A 15,868-nucleotide genomic window follows, 5' to 3' on the forward strand; every position below is an offset into this window, starting at 1 on the left:
TGAGATCATGACCTGATCGGAAGTCAGACGCTTACTGACTGAGTCATCCAGGTGCCCCTGATGATTCATTTTTAAAGTATAAACTTCACTAACAAAATAGTCTAAAACATTCCTTACACAATGGAAATACTGAACAGTAATTTAGAATACCAATTTTCGAGTCTAAGTCCTAGCTTTTCACTTACTGGTTGTGTGAACTTTTCATCTCTCTGAACCTCTAACTTCATCTATAAGAAGGGAGTCATAAGGGTTACCATGAGAACGAAGTAAGATGATATATGTGAAATTCTCAGCATAGTGCTTGAAGTTCAACAAATGGTTACTATTATCACTCCTTCAACAAATATTTGAGTGCCAACTCTGTCCCAGGTGCACAAAAACAAATCAGTCACAGTCCTCCTGATTCCTGTAATACAGTTTCTAAAACTTTTTGATCACAACTCAGATACATTTTATATCATCACCCAGTTTACATATGCATATTTATTTTATTTAAATATATGAAACAAAAGTTTCATGAAACAGTATTTATGACATGCAATGTATTATGATATTTTCTAATTACATTTTATCTTCATAACCTATTAATGGGTTGTGACCTGTTATTTAAAAAAGTGTAGTAAAGAATATAGACAGGGATGCCTGGATGGCTCAGTCAGTTAAGTGCTGACCTCGGCTCAGGTCATGATATCCGAGTACTTGAGTTCAAGCTCTGTGTCGGGCTCTGTGCTGACAGCTCAGAGCTTAGAGCCGGCTTCGGATTCTGTGTCTCCCTCTCTCTCTGCCCCTCCCCACTTGCGTGCACACTCTTTCTCTCCCTCTCTCTCTCTCTCTCTCTCTCTCTCTCTCTCTCAGAAATAAAAACATTAAAAAAAGTTAAAAAACATTTTTAATACTCTATGCATTGTACAGAAAAAAAGATGATAGCTTTACATCTTTTTATAAGGAGGCCAATAAAAGGGCAAAAGTAGTAGGAACAATAAGGATAAAGCCTGGAAAAAAGCTTCAACATCTAGGAGTTGTTCTTCAAGGGCTAGATAGGAAATATTTTAGGTTTGAGGGCTTTATGGCTTCCATGTCAACTACTCAATGCTGCCTTTCTAGTAGTTACATACAGTAAGTAAATATTAAGTAAAAAACATGGCTTTTGCAATAAAACTTTGTTTACAAACACAGGCAGGAGGCCTGTGGGCCACGGTTTGCTAATGCCTGATCTAGAAGAAAGAGATTATCAAAAACAGAAAAAAGAAAACTGCTTAAGTGCCCAATGGCAAATAAACAAATTTGGTTATTTCTGTTCCATCCTGGGTATCTAGTTTAAAACTAAAGAAAACAATAAGGATGCACAAAACAAAATTAACAATTGCCATTTTGCTCCTTTACGTTTATAGCAAATTTGACCAAAATATGTATAAAATGTATGTTATAATTTAGAAGAGCAGAAGAGGGTAAATTTCATAAAACCAGTTGCAAATGAATGGACAAATAGTAGGACTCACCAATACTGTCTTTGACCTCATTTTGCCCTTGGCTTCCATTCACATTTACAAACATAAGTGGGGAGGACTTCATTATATGCTGGATGAAATCAAGCAACATCACAGAGGTTGGCTGGGAGTCAGTTTTCTTTACAAGTTCTAGAGCAACTAAAATAATAAAAAATTCATCTTAAAGAGGCATGACAAATGAAATGACAGTTCTTTTGTTAAAAAACTAGACTTTGGTGACCAGAATTGTGTCTAATACATTGCTCAGGATAAACTGATGGGGCTAAACTCCATGGTCCTATCTTTCTAATTTTAAATGTTTAAAAACCAGGCACATTCATCTATTATACATCCATTCACCAAATATATATTACAGGCCTACAATATGCCTGGCACTGTACCAAAATCTGAGGGGGAAAAAAAACTTTACCTGAACAGGTGAGGGAATCAGATAAATAAGCTGATAGTTATAATATAGTATGTTAACTGCACTAATCCACCGTGCAGGAAGTGAGTGTCTGGGAAGATGCTGTGAAGGAATAGATTCCTAGATGATGAAAAGTTGGTCAGAGAGGTGAAGGGCAAGTGGTCTAAAGAGAGGGAAGGGAGTACTACATGAAAATACATTATGCAAGTAGTTAGTAGCCCTTTGTTGTTTTTCAGCAACTCATAATTTTATTGATTGAAAAAAGAAAGGCTAAATGACTATTAAGTCATTAAATCTGTGCCAAATTTGAAATTAAATTTATAAACCATTAGCCAAATGCTACTTTATATTACCCCTTCTGTGTAATTTTAACAGATGTGACCAATGGGACACCACGTCGCCAGGTTGGTAATATTTGTTTTCTACACTGCCACAAACAGGAAATAGTTATTTCAACAACTCACTGGAACCTCTTACCTCCCACAAAGTCACTAACTTGTAAAGAATATTTAAATGGCATTTGTTTCTCAACCACTAGTGAAAGACCTAGCTAAAATAGGGTGCACATGATTAGAAATGGCCAACTATTTTTTACCTATTATAATATCATATATCAAAGAACTCCATAGCAAGTAGCAGAAAATGTAGGAAAAGCAGGAAAATAGAATTACTTTAAGCGACTGAACCACCCAGGTGCCTAAAAAATAGAATTACTTTAAATGCTTAAGTCATATTATGTACTAAGTTAATATTGTAGGGGGGCCTGGGTGGCTCAGCTGATTAAGCATCTGAGTCATGATTTTGGCTCAAGTCATGATTTTGGCTCAAGTCATGATTCCAGGATCATAGGACTGAGCCCCATGTTGGGTTCTGCACCAGGTGTAGGCTGCTTAAGATTCTCCCTCTCCCTCCCCGTGTATACATAGTGCATGTAGTCTCAAAAAAAAAAGTTAATGTTGTAAGTAACTTGTTTGAAGATAGTAACTATCATAGATACTAACTCTACATTTAAAACTACATGGACAAAAATGCTAGCATAATGTATATATGAAAAAGAAAACAATTTATAAAACTTCTATAAGAAATAACTGTTTCTTACCAACGTTTACATCTGTAAGTATTCGGTCAATGAACTGACATAGAATTTGTCTTGGCTTCTGTACAACTGTATTATATTCCTCTGGACTGGCACTAAAACACAAATAAAGAGTTTTTAACCCTTAAAGAGACAATTTCATTCGTAAAAAACTCTCTAAAGTTGAATTTATCAAATGTGTTTAGTTTTAATGTTGACATTCATTGTATCCTTCTGTTTAAAAATGAAAGAAAAATCTAAATACATGTTACTGATTTAAAAGGGAAAAAACATGCTATATGACACCACAGGTATCCAATATGCAAAATCTAGACCTGCCCTGCCCAATACGATAGCCATTATTGATGTAGCTATTGAACACTTGAAATCTGGTTAGTCCAAATTGATACGTGCTTTAAGTAAAAAATATACATCAGATTTTGAATATTTGGTACCAGAAAATATATATCCATTAATAACATTATATTATATGTAGAAATGACAATATCTAGATACACTGAGTTAAAAAATATTATTAAAAATTAATTTCACCTATTTCTTTTTACTTTATGTAATGTCACTACTGGAAAATTTTAAATTCTACATGTGGCTTGCATTTTATTTCTATTGAGCAGTGTTGACCTAGTCTTGGCTACAGAACAGCATCTTCAACAAATAAATTCCAAAGGCAAAAAAAAGGGGGGAGGAAAAACCTATAATCAAGACTTAAGAGCCCTATCAATCAATGATAATCTATGATCCTGCAATGGATTCTGATTAAACAAAACAAAACCCCCCCAAAAAACAAAAATAAAAACTATTAACAAACTGTATATGACAAACTGGGAAAATTTAAACACAGACTAGATATCTGATGTTATTAAGAAATTACTTTGGGGGTGTCTGGGTGACTAAGTCAGTTGAGCATCTGACTCTCGGTTTCAGCTCAGATCGTGATCCCAGGGTCGCACTGGGCATGAAGCCTGCTTGAGATTCTCTCCCAATGTCTCTCTCTCTCTCTCTCTCTCTCTCCCCCCCCTTCTCTCTCCCCCCCATGCCTCTCCCCCACTCAAGTGCACACTCTCTCTCTCTCTAAAATACAAAAAATAAAAAGTCTAAAAAATTTATTTTTTTATTAAAAAAATTTTTTTTAACATTTATTTCTTTTTTGAGACAGAGAGAGACAAGAGTGTGAGCAGGGGAGGGGCAGAGAGAGGGAGTCACAGAACCCAAAGAGGCTCCAGGCTCTAAGCTGTCAGCACAGAGCCCGACATGGATTCAGACTCACGAAACCCAAGATCATGACCTGAGCCAAAGTCAGATGCTTAACTGACAGAGCCACCCAGGCGCCCCCAAATTTTTTTAATTTAAAAGAATACATATTTTTAGGTGAAATAATGGTACTGTGATATATTTTAAAAGTCTTTAGGCTTTATAGATAAATGCTGATATTTATGGAAGAAATGATGTCTAGAATTTGCTTCAAAGTTGGAGCACCTGGTTGGCTCAGTTGGTAGAGCATGTGACTCTTGATTTCGGGGTTATGAGTTCAAGCCCCACATTTGGTGTAGAGATTACTTAAAAGTAAAATCTTAAAAAAAAAAAAAAAAAAAGGAACTACCTGGAATTTGCTTCAAAGTAGTATGAGTTGAGAGAAAGAAGGGCGTGAATTGATAGTTGTTGGGTAAAATGGGCAAATGACATACTATTTTTCTTCTTTTGTATGCTTGAAATTTTCCACAATGAAAATTCAATAAAATATTAGGGAAAATTACATACATGAGTATTAGGACCAATCAAGAAATATAAATATTAGGAGGAGATACAATAATTAAGCGGAGCAATAGTATCCTAGAATCAATGAATTAAACTTGAATTCCATGATTTGGTACAAACCAGCACAAAACAGCATGTAAGAATATAGTACAAAGTCTGTATTCTACCACATAGGATGAGGAATTCTAATCATTCATATAATCAACAAACATTTACTGAGCACCTATAATGTGCCACAGTACACACCAGAAACAATCTCTGGGAGAGGTGACAGGTTAGTGGAGGAGACTGATAAGTCAACCTAGGCCTCTATCCAGGGTGGACTGTGAGGCCATTCACCAAAAGAGCTAACACATGAAGAAGCACAGGTCTGGGGAGAAAAAACAAAACCAGTTTTAGAAACACTGAATTTAAGGTCTCAAGAGAACAACTAAATGGGATGTACAAAAGATTGTTAGAATTAAAGTTCTGGTCCTTAAGGGGCACCTGGCTGGTTCAGTCAGTAGAGAACGTGAGGTTTGGTCTCAGGGTCATGAATTCAAGTCCCAAGTTGGGCACAGAGTTTACTGGGGGGGGGGGGGGGGGGGAATTAAAGCTCTAGTCCTCAAGAAATATCTAGCCTAGATATATAGATTAAATTATCATTATATAATAACATCTACTAAACAAGGCTAAACATATTATCTGCATTATTACATATTTCACAAGCAATAAGTTTGGGACATTAAACTCTAATTTGCATATGAGGAGCCTGACATTCATGGAGATTATATAATCTACCACCACTACAGCTAGTAGTAGTGGAAGCCCTGAAAATTAGTGCAGAGTAAGAAGTAATAAGAAAGCCAAAGAGAGAACTTTAAGTTAAAGGAGCCATGAAGAAGAAAGGGAAAGAACCAGAGAAATAAAAAGAAAAATGTTATGAGGTATATTCTAGAAACAAAGTTAGAATTTCAAGGAGGGAGCTGTCAACAGTATCAAATTAAATTAGTTTGTTAAAATGTCCTTTGAATTATTTTTTATTATGGTCAAATATACTTAACATTTATTTTAACCATTTTAAGTGTACAGTTCCATGGCATTAAGTATGTTCTCATTATTCTACGCTATCACCACCATCTCCAGAATTTTTATCGTCCCAAATTGAAACTACTAAGTTACCAAAATCACCAGTATTTACACATAATAACCTTAGGTATATAGACTCAAAGACCAAGTAGTTTTATTTTTACATGAAAGTGAAAAAAACTTGGTACCGTTTATCTTATTATTTAAACCAGCCTTGGCCAATGGAAACAATGCAAGTCACATGTGCACTTCAAAATTTTCTAGTAGCCACATTAAGAATAGAAAGCCACGTGGGTGGCTCAGTAGGTTAAGTGTCCAACTCTTGATCTCAGCTCAGGTCTTGTGATCTTAGGGTCGTGAGTTCCTGCCCCACATTAGGCCTTGCACTGGGCATGAAGCCTCCTTAACAAAAAAAAAAAAAAGGGAGGGTACCTGGGTGGCTCAGTCGGTTGAGCATCGGCTCAGGTCATGATCTCACGGTTTGTGAGTTCAAGCCCCACATTAGGCTGTGTGCTGACAGCTCAGAGCCTGAAGCCTGCTTCAGATTCTGTGTCTCCTTTCTCTGTCCCTTCCCTGCTCATGCTCTTTCTCTCCCAAAAATAAATAAACGTTAAAAAATTTAAAAAAGAGAGAAACAAACAATAGTTTTCTTCATAATATATCCAAAATATTATTTGAACTGTAACTGATATTAAAATTAAAAAAAAAATTTTATATATATAGAGACAGCGTGCAAGCAGGGGAAAGGGGCAGAGGGAGAGAGGGAGGGGAGAGAGAGGGACGGGGGAGGGGGGGGAGAGCGGGGGGGGGGGGGGAGAGAGCGAGTGAGAGAGAATGAGAATCTCAAGCTGACTCCTTGCTCAGCATGGAGACCAACATGGGGCTCCAATCCACAACCTGAGCTGAAATCAAGAGTTAGATGCTCAACCAAATGAACTGCTCAGGTGCCCTGAAATTACTAAAGTGATTGTTTTACCTTTTTTTTTTTTGTACTAAGTCTTTGAAATTCTTCTCAACCTAGACCAGCTGTAGTGGCTACCATATTATATGACATCACAGATTTAAATATAACAAAAATTTATAAAGTCTGAAATTACAAGGTAACATGAATTGTTTTAGACAAAATCAAATGAGTTTATCTTTATAAACTAAGTGTAATTTAGCAAGTATCATTTAGAAATGTGAATGAGGAGGTGTGTCAGGAGAGGAATCAGGACCCTAGGTGGTGGTTGAGTTTTCTACAAAGTTTAATTTTGTATAAAGATCATTCCTATTATTTGTGTCATTTTTGGTCAGTTTTTTAAAAAGGTGAATTGAGGGGCGCCTGGGTGGCGCAGTCGGTTAAGTGTCCGACTTCAGCCAGGTCACGATCTCACGGTCCGTGAGTTCGAGCCCCGCGTCAGGCTCTGGGCTGATGGCTCGGAGCCTGGAGCCTGTTTCCGATTCTGTGTCTCCCTCTCTCTCTGCCCCTCCCCCGTTCATGCTCTGTCTCTGTCTGTCCCAAAAATAAATAAAAACGTTGAAGAAAAAAAAAAATTTTTAAAAAAAAAGGTGAATTGATTATCATTCATTAGATGTACTATTAGAATAATCACTCATGGGAGAGTGAGCACTTATTATACAACCTCTACCTTGGAATGGAGCTAAGAGGGTATACCTTTTTCAAAAAAGTAGGGGCACCTGAGTGGCTCAGTCAGTTGAGCATCTGACTCTTAACCTGAGGGTCATGATCTCATGGTTTTGTGAGTTTGAGCCCTGCATCAGGCTCTGTGGCCACCATGTGCGGAGACTGCTTGGAATTCTCCCTATCTCTCTGCCCCTCTCTCCCACTCGCTCTCTCAAAATAAATAAACTTAAAAAAAAAGTTAAAAAAGTAAACAGGTAATTTTAACACAGCATGGTTGTATTAATAGAGCCAAGATAGAACACAAGAGGGTCACTTGGCTCTGAGCAGAGCCTATCAGTCAAAGCTCCCTGAAGGAAGTGATACAAACCTAAGTCCCTAAGGGGCTAGGCAGGTAAAATAAGGGAAAGGAGGAGTATTCCAAGCAAAAGAAACAGCACGAGCAAATGCTCAGTAGTAAGAATGAACACAGGATGCTCTAAAAGCTATTAAGAGGTTCTATATGGCTAAAGAAGAGGGAGACAGTAAATAGATGAAGCTGAAGAGCAACTATAAGGTCAAAGTTCAAAGAACAAACTAAAGAGGTTGGATTTTGTACTGAAGGCAATGAGACATCAAAAGGTTCTAAGTAGGAGTGAAGAGTCAACATGTTTTGGAATTTTTTTGAGAGAGAGAGAATGCATGTGCGTGCACACACAAGCAGGGAGAGAAAGGAGGGAAAGGGGGGAGAAGGAGGGAGGGAGAGAAGGAGAGAGAAAATCTTAAACAGGCTCCACACTCAGCAGATCATGCTGACTTGGGGCTGGACCCCATGACTCTGGGATCATGACCTGAGTCAAAACCAAAAGCTGGGCATTTACTGATTGAGCCATCCAGGTGCCCCGTGTTTTTAAAACTTGAATTTAATTACATTATTTCCCTGTTTAAAGCATTCCAATGGCTTCCCATTGCCCTTAAAATATAACTCTTATTCTGACCTGTAAGGTACTAAAGGATCTGGCCCCTGGCTACTCCTCCACCCTTAACTCTCACACCAGTCCCCTCTTTGCTTCCTGTGTTTCATCCTTCTTCCTATTCTTTTGCTCATTCCCACTTAGAGACCCTTATACTTCCCATTCTATTTCAGATACTGGCTTATCATTCAAATCTCCTCTTAGTGGCTAATGTTGCTGCTCCCCAGACTTTCATCTCCCTCCCACTGCCCATTTAATATTTTAATGGCAACTATCACTGTCTGAAAATATCTTGTGATTATAAAGTAATTTTAAGCAGGAAGGTCAGAGAAGGCCTCTCCAAAATGACATCTGAACAGAACCAGTCTGTTCAGAGAGAAGAAACAGCAAAGTGCAAAAGACTGAAGGCTGGAATGACCTTGGTGCGTCAGGAAAAACAAGGCCAATGATATTGGAGCAGAGTAAGGGAAGGATATGTGGCCCCGAGGTCAGAGGCAGGCAGAGGCCAGAAAATGCAGAACCTTAGAAGCCTTGGGAGGAAGTTTGGATTTTATTCTAAGTGTGCTAGATAACTAATGGAAGGTTTTAAACAGAGAAGTAATGCTGTATAATATACAATATGATTTATGGTTGTTTACATCACTTTGGTTGCTGAGTAAGAAATCCATTATAAGTGGGTAAAATGGAAATGAAGAAATTAGCTGAGAAATTACAATAGCCTAGATAAGAAATTATAAGAATAGCAGTGGAAATGGCGAGAAATATATTTTACTTTATTTTTAAGTTTATTTATTTATTTTGGGATAGGCAACTAGCAGGGCAGGGGCGGGGGGGGGGGGGTGGGGAGGAGGAAGGGAGGGAGAGAGAGAATCCCATGCAAATCAGCACTGTTAGCACAGAGCCCAATGCGAGGCTTGAACTGACGAACTGTTAGATCATGACCTGAGCCAAAATCAAGAGTTGGGACACTTAACTGACTGAGCCACCTAGGCGCTCCAAAAAGTAGATTTTAAAGATAGGGTTGGCAGGATGTGCTGATAGATTATTAAGGGATAAGGGAAAGAATCAAGAATAACTCCTAGGCTTTTGGTCAGTACATTTACAATAACATAGGGAAGGAACAAGTTTAAGGAAAATAAGTCAAGAGTTCTGCTTTGGATATGCAAATTTTCATACTGGATATAGATATTCAACAGTATGCAATCTAATAATATTTCTGGGCTAGAGATATAAATTTGGGAGTTATCAGAATATAGATGGTATTTAAAGCTATGGAACTAGATGAAGTTATTTAGGGAAGAGTAAAGATGAAAAAAGGACCAAAGATGTAGCAAAAGGACATGGGGAGTCAAGAATGATTCCTACATTCCTGGTTTGGAAAAAATGAGTGAATATGGTATGATTTACCTTGATATCCCTACCTCAGTGAATGAGAGGGGGGAAAAGTAGTTGATATGTGTAGAACTTGTATTGATTATGTTGAGTCTTAACTGCTCATAGCACACCCAGCTAAAACTGCCAGTATATAGTTGTTTAAATAGCTCTATAGGTGATAGATATGATTTGGAGAAACACATTTGGAATCATCAAATAGCAGATGGATAGTTGAAAGCAGGAGTGGATGAGATCACCCTGAAAGACTATGTAGAGAAAAGAGTGCTAATAAGAAAAAACAGTGAAGCAAAATTTATCCCTGAGATAGAAAAGCCCACATATTAAAATAGTGACACCTCACTTTTTTCAGAAATAGAACTGCCAGTCAATTAATGAAAAAAAAAAGGGGGGGGGGAGAAAAGGCCTTTTTGGTTGGAATCTGAAACTCAGCTCTGAAACTGTTTTTTTCATTGTTTCAGATTTTTAATACTGCCTTAAAAAGGCCTGTTACTCTTTAACTATCTCAGTATACTTTGAAATATAAAATAATTGTAATTGGAACAGTTATTATAAATCTAAGTAGATAATTCCTAAGGCAGTATTTGTTTAGTCAGAACATATTTTCATTTCAAATATATAATTAAAACTTCTCACAAAGTCAGAACACCACTCATAGTTTGAACAGAAAACTTCAGTGTTTAAATCTCAACATTCAGTAAATTAAACACTATATACATTAGGTTGCTTTGGAATACAAATCACTCATTTAAGTAAATGGGATATAACTTCTAACTTGTGTTAAAAGTGAAGAGGGGTGCCTGGGTGGCGCAGTCGGTTAAGCGTCCGACTTCAGCCAGGTCACGATCTCACGGTCCGTGAGTTTGAGCCCCACGTCAGGCTCTGGGCTGATGGCTCGGAGCCTGGAGCCTGTTTCCGATTCTGTGTCTCCCTCTCTCTCTGCCCCTCCCCCGTTCATGTTCTGTCTCTCTCTGTCCCAAAAATAAATAAACGTTGAAAAAAAAAAATTTAAAAGTGAAGAAATCCTTCTTTATGTGAAGACTTGACCAAAATCAATTAATCCTATTATGGTACAAACCAAACTCTACCGACACAACACATTAGAGATCTGGATACAGATATAACTACAGTTGGAAACTAGATGCTCCTTAGCTTGGGGGTAGTGAAAGAAAAAGGCATACTTGGATCAGGCCCCCATTTTTATTACTTTATTAATAACAATGCTTACTTTATTTAATGAAGAACTGTTATCTTTTTGATTTTGCTTCTTCAATTTTTGTGACTCAGTTTTTCTTTTTTTTTTTTTTAATGTTTTTATCTTATTTTTGAGACAGAGAGAGCACAAGCAGTGGAGGGGCAGAGAGAGAGGGAGAAACAGAATTTGAAGCAGGCTCCAGGTCTGAGTTGTCAGCACAGAGCCCGAGGTGGGGCTCAAATCCATGAACCGTGAGATCATGACCCGAGCCAAAGTTGGACATTTAACCGACTGAGCCACCAGGTGCCCCTCTGTGACTCAGTTTCTCACTGAATAGTGATAATATTTAGTCCATTCTATATCAGGGAGATTCGGTGCGACTGAGTAAGCATGAATGAAGCAGTTGCAATGAGAAGATCATGAAAATTAAAAACTATTGTTATACAATTCTCTATCAGTCAGTTTTTCTATTCTTTCACTTAGAATGGCTACAATTGAATGAAATGAAAGGTAACTTAAGCTCTGTTGATGTAAGAGGCTATAAATAAAACCAAGATACTATTACTTTTATTAACAATCTCTTAAAGGAAGAAAAAAGAGGGAAGAAAAGTATTAATCAGTTAATTCTACATTAAAACAAGGTGGAGAAAAAATCCTGAACTTCACATTGAGCCTACACATGAAATCTGTACATCAATTTCTTAAAACGAGCACTTGTATTCATACTACTTTATAAAATGTTAACACAGAATATGCTTGCAACATTCATGCAAAGTGAAATAACACACACAAAACCAGGATAATTCAGTTAAGACATGTGTGGTTCCTTCATTTATCCTCTTATGTGATTGAGGAAAACTAAATATCCTTGTATGGCCAACAAGTAGAGATGAACACAACTGAATCACAGAAAAGAATTAAATATCCTATGGGCTTTGTATCAGTTTTGACTTCGTGTTCTAAGTTTTCAAACAGCCTAAAAAATTCCAGCTGATAGTTCAAGTGCAGTAGTGGTACAAGCCCACAAGCAGTGGGTTACAATTTAAAAAAAAAAAAAAAAAAAGGCAAACAAAACAACCCTGCCTTCTTTCAGGCCTGGTTGCGGGAAGGTTGCCAGTGTGCTGAAGGGGGACGGCAGCCATCAACATCCTACCCTTCTTTTCAGGTAGGACACTGGTTTACCTGATTTTACTCTTCTGTTTACAGAAACAGGCTTTTGCAGCTAAAATAAAAATTTAATATATTAAATTATTTCCAAACTTTCGAAACATTCTGTACACGTTTATATTTTGTGGACGTTGTGGCAAGGTCCCTGGGTTTTCTGACTAAAATAACAGATTGGGGGCTGACTGATCAAATATAGGAGTCCCATCTTCAGAACGCCCTATGGTTTCACTTTGAAGAAAGAAACCAACTGCCTTTTCTAGCAATTGGCCTTCTTTGCACAAAAAGAGAACTGGTGATTTTTCTTCTAAAAGAAGCAATTTGGGTCAAAACGTAAAGCTAAAAACCCAATTCCTCCACGAGCGATCACAAAAAATAGAAATTGGGGAAAGTTCGTGGGTCAAGTCCCTCATCTATGGACATAGGTTTCTGGGAAGCAAATAAGTACAGAAAGTGGCCAAAAAGTGGTCAGAAGGGACCGTTCCTTCCAGCTGCAGAGGGCAACCCCGGGTTGGGAACAAGCTCCGGGGCGCCGCTCTAGAGCGGTCAGCGAGCGCCTCTCCTCCCCTGGACCGGCTTTCTGAAGGTCTGCGGCGACGACCCGCATATCTTTAACCGCCTAAGGGAGAAGCGCTCAAATCAGTCGCGGAACACATCTACAAGGGCCGGGGTTGACGGGTTCGGGGCAGGCACGCGCGCCGCAGGGGAGGGAGAACACGTGAGATTCCGGCCAGGCCCGTCGGAGGAGGACGCGGGACCCAGAGCGGCCGAGCCTGACCCTACCTTCCCAACTCCCGCAGCGCGGGGATCATAGACGCCAGCTCCAGGCCGTGGTCGCCCATGTTGAGGATGCGCCGCACTCCTCAACGACGCCGACACGGGCTCCCGGCGTCTCCACAGCTACCTCTGGTGGGAAGGCGCGGTATCCGACGGTGGCTCGCCGGACCCAAAACTCCTCCCGGAAGCCACTGCTGGTGGAGCGCGCCAGGCGCCTCTCTTTCTGCGTAGGACCCGGGGGAGGCCCGGAAGCCGAAAGGGGGTGGGGCAAGCAGGCTGAGCGCGCTCAGGTTTGGTTTCCTACCGTGTGTCCGACGTAGGGAGGAAGGCGGGGCGGGCGAGATTCGTGGCGAGTTTTAGTTTTCAGCCGCCCTCTTTTGCTACTCCTAGCCTGGGAGGCTCACCGAGGCAAGACCCCTGGTTCTAGAGAAGATATAGGCATGACGGGTACCAGCCTTGCCTCCCTCGCATCACAAACGTGAGAATTGATCTCCCCGTGGTTGAAAGCCCTCAGGTTCCTACCACTCTCCAGGCATCCTTTCTGATGAAAGATAAGAGACTCCTCCCTGTCCTGTTTCAGCAGGTGTTTTTCCGCTTGAAGTCACTCAAGCTTCCTTGAGGGTATTACCTACCTTTAATATTTAAAAAGGGGGTTGAACGTTTTTGCAGGTGTCTTCATCAAATCACCAGCAGTACTGTGTATAATTTATGTCACCGTTATGGGCGTCAATTATCCATGATTTAATTTTTAAAGTAAATCAGTGGATTTGGGCTGTAGACTTTTTTTAGTCCGGCCCAATTTGTTTATTTGAAAAATGGCCATTAGAAGAGACTCAACATGTCAAAATTATGTATTTAATCAGGCAAAGCTATGCAGTGTGTTTACATTTGATCCATGGTACAAGAGGATAATTGTTGGTACAGTAGCTGAAAAGAAACATCAAAGTGATGGAATGACAGCCAAATATGCTCCTGCCTCAGGGATTTTGCATTTGCTGTACCTTCTGCCCTAATCTTGAACACTCCTCTCTTTCGTCACTCCTTTTCAGATGTTTGCTGAAATGTCACCGGAGAGCCTCATATAGTATATAGCACACTTACACTCTTTTCCACTCCATTCTGCTTTATTTTTCTTCAAAGCCCTTAGAACCAAATTATACGTTACATATTATTTATTGACTGCCTCCTCCAATTAGACAATAAACTCCTGAGAGCAGTATCTTGTCTTATTCACTGCTTAGATACCCACGACCTAGAATAGTGCCTGGCACATAGTGTTCAGTAAGTATTTATTAAATAGTTGAATGCTAGAGTGAAAAGAACATGGGATTAGGAGTTAGAGGCTCTGCACAAGCTCTTATGCCATCTGCTAGAAATTATATGACCTCAGTAAAATTATTTAACCTCTCTGCACTTCAGTTTTTCATCTATCAAATAGGATTAATAATATCTACCTCACAAGATTATGGTAAAGATTAAATAACAGGTAATAGAGGTAATAGAGTCACAGACCCTATTACCCTATTACCCACAGACCCTTTACTAAGACCCTTTTCTTAGTAAAGTAAGGGAGATATACAGTATATGCCAACAAAGATGAATCTTGACAATAATGAGTGAACAAAGCAAATTGCAAAGGGATACATAATAGTATTGTATTATATGTCATTTTAAAACCACAAAATAAGACTTTGCGCAAGGTGCGTATACATACATATATAACAAAACTATAAAAACATGGCTGGGAAGGGTATATATCAACTCTAGGAGAGTTGTACCCCTGGAGAGAGAGAGAGAAGAGAGTGACATGATGACATTTCAACTTATCTGTGAGGATTTTCTTTTAATAGGATCTGAATTAATCATGGCAAATTTAGGGGCGCCTGGGAGGCTCTGTCGGTTGAACATTCGACTTCGGCTCAGGTCATGATCTCCCGGCTTGTGAGTTGGAGCCACCCCATCGGGCCCTGTGCTGACAGCTCAGAGCCTGGAGCCTGCTTCAGACTCTGTCTCCCTCTCTTTCTGCCTCTCCCCTGCTTGCACTTCTCTCTCAAAATAAATAAACATTGAATTTAAAAAAATCATGGAAAATTTAACATTTGTTGTATTTGCGTGGGTGTTATATTACTATTTGTATCTGTATGGTTATGATACTCCAAAATTTTTAAAAAGTAAATATACTTTTTTAAAGCTTGGATTAGATTATACATAGGAAAGGTTTATCAACGAAAAAGTAGCAAATGTTAGATATTATTTTTAGATCATATGAAGAAAGATTATAAAAATTATAATGTTATATGGAAGACAACAACTGAATAGCATTAGGATTCCGAAAGAGTATATATTAGAAACAATAGAGCTTTGGGAATCCAGTTTAATTCAAAAAGTTATTTTTAGGCAAGATATTTTGTTAGATACTTCCGTGACACAAAGAGGAGGACAATAAAGTCAGTGTCAAATAGTGTGCAAACTTTAGATATATAAGGGCATCATATGAACTCAGAAAATTAGAAGTAAAGCAGAATCTGATGAATGCCACAAGAAATAAAAACAACATGTATTGGAAAAATAGAAGAGGAAGAGATTAAGTATACTCTAGAGAGGAAGTGGACCAGGAAGTTCCTCAAGGATAATGTGGCACCACATCTGAGATGGGACATGAAGAATAAACAGGATATGAAGAGGCAAAGACTGGAGAAGAAGAATATTTTCTAATAAGAGGCAGCGGTATGAACAAAAAGCATATGGAGGGAGAGACTAGTGATCCAGTTCAGCTGATGTTAGGGAACATTTAGAGTGACCCAATTGAGATACTTGTACAAATCTCAGTAAGCTCTGGAGAGGCACTGGAAGATTTTATATAAAATGACAGTCAAAGGTACACTCAAATCAGGCAGAGCGGTGCAGGACACAACAACAGGACAGTAGCA

General features: G+C 38.8%; 1 protein-coding gene across 1 annotated transcript in view; it reads right to left on the reverse strand.

Moving 5' to 3' along the window:
* ATR (ATR serine/threonine kinase) overlaps positions 1 to 13,011 on the reverse strand; it is a 101,278-nt gene extending 88,267 nt beyond the window's left edge. Inside the window, exons 1-3 of the mRNA XM_047099529.1 lie at positions 12,945 to 13,011; positions 3,014 to 3,105; positions 1,500 to 1,646 (exon numbers count right to left, since the gene is read on the reverse strand). Of these exons, the coding sequence (XP_046955485.1) occupies positions 1,500 to 1,646; positions 3,014 to 3,105; positions 12,945 to 13,003 (298 nt within the window). The 5' untranslated portion in view covers positions 13,004 to 13,011. The remainder of the gene's footprint in view (positions 1 to 1,499; positions 1,647 to 3,013; positions 3,106 to 12,944) is intronic.
* Positions 13,012 to 15,868: the final 2,857 nt, after the last annotated feature.

Source organism: Lynx rufus, unplaced genomic scaffold (genome assembly GCF_022079265.1).
Source record: "Lynx rufus isolate CCGP_SWC_20201006 ecotype Redwood Valley unplaced genomic scaffold, mLynRuf1.p SCAF_5, whole genome shotgun sequence".
NCBI lineage: Eukaryota > Metazoa > Chordata > Mammalia > Carnivora > Felidae > Lynx > Lynx rufus.